The 9,356-nt window shown below is 40.9% G+C and overlaps 1 protein-coding gene across 2 annotated transcripts in view; it reads left to right on the top strand.

Annotated features, from left to right (window-relative positions):
* Positions 1 to 9,356, top strand: part of ttc14 (tetratricopeptide repeat domain 14) — a 58,078-nt gene that overhangs the window by 34,427 nt on the left and 14,295 nt on the right. For both annotated transcript variants that reach the window (XM_068042355.1, XM_068042354.1), the window contains one exon: positions 1,244 to 1,315. In XM_068042355.1, coding sequence (XP_067898456.1) covers positions 1,244 to 1,315 — 72 coding nt within the window. The remainder of the gene's footprint in view (positions 1 to 1,243; positions 1,316 to 9,356) is intronic.

Raw genomic sequence — 9,356 nt, 5'->3', positions numbered from 1 at the left:
TGCCAAAGGACCTGCTTCTGTGCAGTAAATGACTTGACACTGAAACTCTGGTGTCTGGGTGGAATTTGTAACACAGCACCTGCAGAGACCAGCAGAGCACATTACTGTTGTTGCGCTGCAGTGCTACAGAACCACTAAACTAAGTAGATAATAAGAAAAGGGCGGCGCAGTGGTTAGCACCGCAGCCTCACGGTTCCAGCGACCCGGGTTCAATTCTGGCTACTGCCTGTGTGGAGTTTGCAAATTCTCCCTGTGTCTGCGTGGGTTTCCTCCGGGTGCTCCGGTTTCCTCCCACATGCCAAAGACTTGCAGGTTGATAGGTAAATTGGCCATTATAAATTACCCCTAGGATAGGTAGGTGGTAGGGAAATATATAGGGACTGGTGGGGATGTGGTAGGAATATGGAATTAGTATAGGATTGGTATAAATGGGTGGTTGATGGTCGGCACAGACTCGGTGGGCCGAAGGGCCTGTTTCAGTGCTGTATCTCTAAAAAAAAAAAAATCATTTAATGCTGCTGTTATGCCACAGATAGCATTTGAAAGTAGTGTAGGAAGCAGCACCAAGTTCTGGTGTCAGTGTCACACTGCTTTCACATCAGATGAAAGTAGAACATTGGGCATGCATATTGAAACCCGCGTTTGTCTCTAACTGATCCTCAAATGCTGGTGAAATTTTTAATTTTGGAAAAGAGCCAGCTGCTCAAAAGGAGGATCCTGTGGGTTGATCGGAATTTCTTGAACTTCAAAATGTTAAACATTTGCTCTTCAGCTAAACTGTCACTTGTGTGAAGTTCCAAATTATCAGCGACTACATTTTTACTGAAATTATAAACCATTTTGGTGTCCATTCTCTTGTACCTGCTGTTTTGCTGCAAAGCCAAAACCATTTAGTGGCAGTGCAAAATGTACAATTTTACAGCTGTATTGCTTCTGACTTAATAGGTTGTAAAAACCTTGTTCTGTATGGACTGTTCCTGCATAACAGTTCTGCAGAGCTTCTCTTGGTATATTCTCTGATACTTAACAAAGTTGTGACTATTTCTTGATTTTCTTGTTTGTTTATTTCCAGAGTAACATTTGAAATTTCTTCCACTGATTTACACTTCAGTTATTTCAGAAGCATTTGAGTTTGGCCCAAACTGCAGTTTTTGCCTTATAAATGTCACTTGTACCCTAAAATAACATGGCCATTAGTTCCAAGTATGGAGTGTGATGTTTCTTTCTTTCTTTCTTTTAATAGCAAAACCTTTATCGGGGATGATTATGCTGCAGCCTTAAGGAAAAAGCAGTCAGCGTCTTGGGCATTAAAGTGGTATGTATTTACAATCTGGTTAACTTAAAAGACCGCAAACCAAAGTTGTAATTGTGATGACTTTACTCAGTTGATCTAAAGTAGGTAACAAATTGTTCTGTGGGTTTGATACCAATGAAGAAAGCAGAAACATCTCTTTGTAAGTTATTTGTTTAGCTACAGAATGTTCTGGTTGATTGTAGCCTAAGATCTAACAATGCAGATAAACAATTAAACGAAAAGGATATTCTTAGTTATTCCTTGCTGTCGTGTTTTAGGACTGCTGGTTAGAGACCACCTGAGAGCAAATGTACTGTCGGACTCAAGTTGTGTAGTTTCCTGAATAGAAACAGTGGGCTGCAGGCTGCTTGTCCATTCATGAAGTTGTGTATGAAGGAGTGCAATCCAAAATGTCTGCTCCCTCTCAAATGTTATGAATCTATGAATCACTCCTAAATGCATCTGTAACCTGTGGCATCAGAGCAGCTCATTGGTGCAAAGGAAGATGATGGGTCCTTGTAAGGGGGATAAATTTAAAATATGAAGCTATGAATTTTTACCATCACAATGCACAGTACTTCATATTAAAGCATATAAAGTGCTTAATTTATGTTATCATGTCATTTGAAATATTTTATGTATTCTAATGAGACTGCATCTAATAATGAACCTATATGTTCATCTGCATTCATCGCACTTTTTGAAAATTTGCTGGGGGCGTCTTTTCATTTTTGCATTTTAATTTAAGTCACCGATTGTAGCTTTTAAATTTGGTTATATTTTTGTGTTCATCCGAGTGGAAAATATCTGGGTAATAGAGCACTTTCCCATCAACTGCATCAAACCTGCCCGAATCAATAAAGCATAGCCAGAAACAAAGTTAAATGGTCTTTATTCCAAACAATGGCCCTTTTCCTCAACCTGAAAGAACTATCTAACACACCAGTATGACACTTCCACTTATCGCACTAGCCATCATACTAAGGATCTCCTGTGTGAGATTGCCAGTTTTGTGGTGAATCCGAAGAGTACACAAATTGTGCAATGAGGAAAGGCCATAAAGCTCATTCCCTTCGTGGAAGATATTCCACTTGTGCTGTCCTGGAACAGACTGAACCCCTTCAGTTTTCTGAGGGGATTAATTATGTGAAAGTAATTATGTGAACTTCCAGGATATTACACCCATAGTGTTCAACTGTGATGAAATAGGTTCCATAAATGGTTCATCCACAGTCCTAACAACAAAGAAGCCATTATGTTCCGTTAAACTTCTGATTATCTTCCATCTCATTCTACCCCAGATATTTACCCAGCTCATAAGTTAATCAGTGTAGCATTAACTGCTTTTGATCAGTTTTTGTTCCACATGTCCACTTCCTCTTTTCTCAGTCTTGATAATACTTAAAATCTACTCCTGTTAATTTGAAGGTTTTTTTTGTAGGAAAAAAAATCCAACAGTTCAAACTGAAAAATTTTAATGAAACATAAAATCAAAACACTGCAGGAACTCTTAAAAATAACAGACATTGGAGTGTTTGTGATCTAAACTTGAGCACTGTACAAGCTCCACAATGCAAAGTTCAGTCATTTCACAAAATACACTAAATGTGGTTTGATTCCTGCCTGTAGCAAAATTAACCATGCAGTATTCAGCACCTTGCAAAGTTTCATCAGTCGTCATTGGCCATTTCCTTAGCAATGGCATAGAATTGGATATTGTGGTCATGGTGTGTACTGGTTCATCCACTTCTGTTAGATGGCAACAGCTTGTTTCTGTACATTACAGGAAGAATAGCAACACCACACAAATACTGTCACTAGCAACTTTTTCCTCGGTAATGCTTACGTAAACTATGACGGTAATTTACTTTGCTGCTTTACTTTTTTTCATTCTGAAAAAATTCATTCGGTGAGAGCTAGCATTCATCTTGGAAAAAGGCTAGTTTTAATAGTTTCACAATTATCAAGAATTTTACCATGCATTTAGTTGTTCAGACTTTCTGTGAGAAAGTTGGTTTTGGTCCTGGTTTTGATTATGTACTGGTTTGCGAATAGACTCATTGATGCAGAAACAGGGTCAGTTCCAAATTCTTTATTCACTATTTCCAGAAAACCATAGTTGGATAGCTCAGGAAGCTTAGTTGCTCTGGTCTACTTGAACCAAGTTTAAACTCCTCTCTAAACCTCCTGCCCCTTACCTTAAATCTGTGCCCCCAGGTTATTGACACCTCCGCTAAGGAAATAAATTTCTTCCTATCCCCCATATCAATGCCCCTTATAATTTTGTATACCTCAATCAGGTCCTCCCTCAGCTTTCTCTGCTCTAAGGAAAACAACCCTAGCCTATCCAGTCTCTCTTCATAGCTGAAATCCTCCAGCCCAGGCAACATCCTGGTGAATCCTCTCTGCACCCTCTCCAGTGCAATCACATCCTTGTTATAGTGTGGTGACCAGAACTGTACACAGTACTCCAGCTGTGGCCTAACTAGATTTTATACAGATCCATCATAACCTCCCTGCTCTTTATATTCTCTGCCTTGGCTAATAAAGGCAAATATCCCATATGCCTTCCTAACCACCGTATCTACCTGTGCTGCTGCTTTCAGTGATCTATGGACAAGTACACCAAGGTCCCTCTGACCCTCTGTACTTCCTAGGGTTCTACCATCCATTGTAGAAACATAGAAAATAGGAGCAGGAGTAGGCCATTCGGCCCTTTGAGCCTGCTCCGCCATTCATTATGGTCATGGCTGATCATCTAACTCAGTAGCCTGTTCCTGCTTTCTCTCCATATCCTTTGATCTCTTTTGCCCCAAGAGCTATATCTAACTCCTTCTTGAAAACATACAATGTTTTGGCCTCAACTGCTTTCTGTGGTAGAAAATTCCACAGACTCATCACTCTCTGGGTGAAGTAATTTCTCCTCATCTCAGTCCTGAAAATAGACAATGTCCCCTGGTTCTGGACTCCCCCACCATCGGGAACATCCTTTCTGCGCCTACCCTATCAAGTCCTGTTAGAATTTTATAGGTTTCTATGAGATCCCACCTCACTCTTCTGAACTCCAGCGAATATAATCCTAACTGATTCAATCGCTTCTCATATGTCAGTCCAACCATCCCAGGAATCAGTCTGGTAAACCTTTGCTGCACTCCCTCTATAGCAAGAACATTCTTCCTCAGATAAGGAGACCAAAACTGCATGCAATATTCCAGGTGTGGCCTCACCAAGGCCCTGTATAATTGCAGCAAGACATCCCTGCTCCTGTACTCGAATCCTTTCGCTATGAAGGCCAACATACCATTTGCCGTTTTTACCACCTGTTGCACCTGCATGATTACCTTCAGCGACTGGTGTACGAGAACACCCAGGTCTCGTTGCATATTCCCCTCTCTCAGTTTATAGCTGTTCAGATAATCTGCCTTCCTGTTTTTGCTACTAAAGTGGATAACCTCACATTTATCCACATTATACTGCATCTGCCATGCATTTGCCCACTCACTCAACTTGTCCAAATCACCCTGAAGCCTCTCTGCATCCTCCTCACAACTCACCCTCCCACCCAGTTTTATGTCATCTGCAAATTTGGAGATATTACATTTAGTTCCCTCATCTAAATCATTAATATATATTGTGAATAACCTGGGGTCCTAGCACCGATCCCTGCAATACCCCACTAGGCATTGCCTGCCATTCGGAAAAAGACTCGTTTATTCCTACTCTTTGTGTCTGCCAACCAATTTTCTATCCATCAACACCCCCAATCCCATGCGCTTTAATTTTACTTGCTAATCTCTTTATCGAAAGCCTTCTGAAAGTCCAAATAAACCACATCCACTGGCTCCCCCTCATCAACTCTACTAGTGACATCCTTGAAGAATTCTAGTAGATTTGTCAAGCATGATTTCCCTTTCGTAAATCCATGCTGACTCTGTCCGATTCTACCACTGTTCTCCAAGTGCTCTGCTATAAAATCTTTGATGACAGACTCTAGAAATTTCCCCTCTACCGACGTCAGGCTGACTGGTCTATAATTCCCTGTTTTCTTTCTACCTCCCTTTTTAAATAGTGGGGTTACATTAGCTCCTTCCAATCTGTAGGAACTGTTCCAGAGTCTATAGAATCTTGGAAGATGACCACCAATGCATCCACTATTTCTAGGGCCACTTCCTTAAGTTCTCTGGGATGTAGATTATCAGGCCCTAGGGATTTATCGGCCTTTAATCCCATCAATTTCCCAACACCATTTCTCTACTCATACTGATTTCCTTCAGTTCCTCTCTGTCACTAAGCCCTGTGTTCCCCGACATTTCTGGTATGATATTTGCGTCCTTCTTTATGAAGACAGAACCAATTAATCCCTTGGTCCTCCTTTGCTGAATTCTAAACTGCTCCCAATCCTCAGGTCTGTTGTTTTTTCTGGCGAATTTGTATGCCTCTTCCTTGGATCTAATGCTAACTCTAATTTCCCTTGTAAGCCATGCTTTGGCTACCTTTCCCGCCAGACAGGAATAAACAATTGTTGCAGTACATCCATGCGCTGTCTGAATGTTTGCCATTGCCTATCCACCGTCATCCCTTTAAGTAACGTTTCCCAATCCATCATAGCCAACTCGTACCTCATACCTTCGTAGTTTCCTTTATTAAGATTCAGGACCCTAGTCTCAGAATCAACTATGTCACTCTCCATCTTGATGAAGAATTCTGTCATATTATGGTCGCTCATTGTATACACCAATTATATATTCCCTTGCCTTGTTAGTCCTCCCAAAATGCATCACCTCACACTTCTCAGGATTAAATTCCATTTGCCACTGCTCTGCCCATTTTACCAGCCCATCTTTGTCATCCTGTAACCTAAGGCTTTCCTCCTCACTATTTACAACACCACCAATTTTCGTGTCATCTGCGAACTTACTGATCATACCTCTTAGCTAATTTGAATTAAGCAGATTGTATTTCTGTTGTCCAATTCTGTGATCATGCGCTAGATTAAATAACATGTTAACATTTATATTATTCAAGCCTGTCACAGCAGTTATGTGCAATGTGTTTGTCTGCTATGAACTAGATTGATGCTGCCCAAAGGCAAAGATTCTTGCATCTAGCAGACAGTAGATTGTTTCATTATCTCAGTTAAGGCTGGACTCAGTAACTTTATGATTTAGCACTTCTAGGATGTGGATCTCAATCTCTTTAAAAGATTGATTCATGAGACATTGTCCATAATATTTTACCCTTGTACTTAGGAATTTTCTACTGACTGAGAATGCTTATGCTAGAAATGTTACTGTGATATTTAGCAGTCGTATTTATGTGGATATTCTTTAAAATGCTGCATATGAAATGCACTATCAGGAGAACGTTATTTCAACCGCTAAACAGTGTGAAGAAATAAGTCATAAAGTCACAATCATTAAGACACAGAAGAATGCCATTCAGCCAATCGAGTCCATGCTGGCTCTTTGTAGAGCAATCCAATCAGTGCCATTCCCCTGCTTTATCCTGGTAGCCCTGCAAGTTTCTTTCCCTCGTATGGCCATCCAGTTTCCTCTTGAAATGATTCATCGACTCAGTTTCTACCACCTTTGTAGGCAGTGAGTTCCAGGTCATTCCACTCACTGCATAAAACAGTTCTTCCTCCCATCCCCACTGCATCTCTTGCCTAGAACCTTAATCTGTGTCGCCTAGTCCTTGTACCATCAGTTAATGGGAACAGCTTTTCTTTGTCTACCTTATCTGAACCTGTCATAATCTTGTATATCTCTATCAAATTTTCCCTCAACCCAGCTTCTCCAACCTAACCTTGTAGCTAAAATCCCTTATCCCTGGAACCATTCTGGTAAATCTCCTCTGCATCCTTTCAAGGACCTTCACATCCTTCCTAAAGTATGGTGACTACAACTGGATGCAGTAATCTGGTTGTGGCCTAACCAGAGCTTTATAAAGGGTCAGCATAACTTCCCTGCCTTTGTACTCAATACCTCTATTTATGAAGCCCAAGATCCTATGTACTTTGCTAACTACCCTCTCAATATGTCCTGCCACCTTCAAAGATCTAGGCACTTGAACCCCCAGGTTCTTCTGTCCCTGTATACACTCTAGAAATGTGCCATTAAGTTTATATTGCCTCTCCCAATCCCTCCTGCCAAAATACATCACCTCACACTGTCTATTAAATTCCATCTGCCGCTTGTCTGCCTATTCCACTAGTCTATCTGATGCAGTCGATTGATATCATCCTCACTGTCTGCCACACGTCCAAGTTTGGTATTATTGGCAAATTTTGAAATTTTACTCTATTCCAACATTCATGTCATTTATATATCTATATATATATAAAAAAAACAGTGGTCCTAGTGCTGAACCTTGGGGAACACCACTGTCCCCCATCCTCCAGTCTGAAAAAGAACCATTTACCACAACTCACTATTTTCTGTCCTTAAGCCAATTTTTTAATCCAATTGGACACTGACTCTCCTATTCCAAGAGCCTTAATTTTGTTAACCAGTGTGTTACTTTCTCAAAAAAATCAATTAGATTAGGCAAGCATGATCTGTCAATTACACATCCATGCTGGCTTTCCTTAAAGAATTTAAACCTCTCCAAGTGCCTGTTGATTTTTTTCCCCTGATTATTGTTTCTAAAATCTTACCCACCACTGATGCTAAACTGACGGCCCTGTAGTTGCTAGGAGTATCCTTACATCCTTTCTTGAATAAAGGTGTCACATTTGCCACTCTCGAATCTCTGGCACCTCCCCCCCCATATCTAGGGAAGATTGGAAGATTATGGCAAGCCCTTCAATCTCCACTCCCACTTCCTTGAGCAACCTGGGATGCAAGCCATCCGGACCAGGTGACTTATCCACTCCAAACACAGCCAGCGTTTCCAGTACATCCTTTCTATCAATTTTCACCCCATCCATTGTCTCTACCATCTCTGCTTCTACCGATATTTTATCAGCATCCTCTTCCTTAGTAAACACTGATAAAGTACTCATTACGTATTCTAGCCTTGTCCTGCACCTGTAAGCATATATCACACTCTTGGTCCTGAATAGGTGCCACCCCACCTCTTATTACCTGCTTATTATTTACATGTCTGTAGAAAATTTTTGAGTTCCCTTTTATGTTGACGGCCATTTTACTCTCATATTCTCTCTTTGCAAATCTTATTTTCTTCTTCAGTTTCCCTCTCAACATATTGTATTTGGCCTAGTCCTTGCTTGAAAAATTCACCTGACGTGCCTCATACGTCCTCTTCTTTTTTTGTTTCATCATATTCTCTTTATCCCTTCTCGTCCAAGGATCCTTTTACCTTTTGCCCTTGTTGAAATGTACCTAGCCTGTGCCTGAAACGTCTCCTTAAAGATCGTCCATTGTTCCGTTAACCATTTTTCCTGTCAGTCTTTGGTTCCATTTTACCCTGGTTAGATCCCCTCTCATCCCATTGAAGTTAGCCCTTTTCCAATGTAAAAGTTCTAGTTTAGATTGTTTCTTTCTCTTCTCCTTTACTAGTCTGACCCTTATGATACAATGATCGCACTTGCCCAAGTGTTCCCCCACAGACACTTGGTCCACTTGGCCCATCTCATTCCGCAGCATCAGATCCAGCAGTGTCTCCTTCCGAGTTGGACCAAGAACATTCTGGTCAAGGAAATTCTCCTGAACACATTTCAGAAATTCCCCCCCCCTTCCTACCCTTTACTCTAACATTATCCCAATCAATGTTTGGGTAATTAAAGTCCCCCAATATCACCACCCTATAGTTCTTCCACATCTCTGTGGTTTCCCTGTAGATTTTCTCCTCTATCTCTCTCTCGTTATTTGGAGACCTATAGAATACCACTAGTAGCATGATTGTACCCTTTTTCCTTCTCAGCTCTAATCACAGATGGATTCTGTCTTTACCCCTTCACGAACCTCCTCCCTTTCCAGCACTTCAATGTCTTCCCTAATCAGTAATGCCACCCCACTTCCCTTTTTTCCCTCCCTATCTTTTCTCAACACGTTATATCCTTGAATATTAAGCACACAAGCCTCACCGTTTCTAAGCCATG

The sequence above is a fragment of the Heterodontus francisci genome, chromosome 11 (assembly GCF_036365525.1).
Source record: "Heterodontus francisci isolate sHetFra1 chromosome 11, sHetFra1.hap1, whole genome shotgun sequence".
Lineage (NCBI taxonomy): Eukaryota > Metazoa > Chordata > Chondrichthyes > Heterodontiformes > Heterodontidae > Heterodontus > Heterodontus francisci.
The sequence above is the reverse complement of the archived record's forward strand: the minus strand, read 5'-3'. Positions and strand labels throughout refer to the sequence as shown.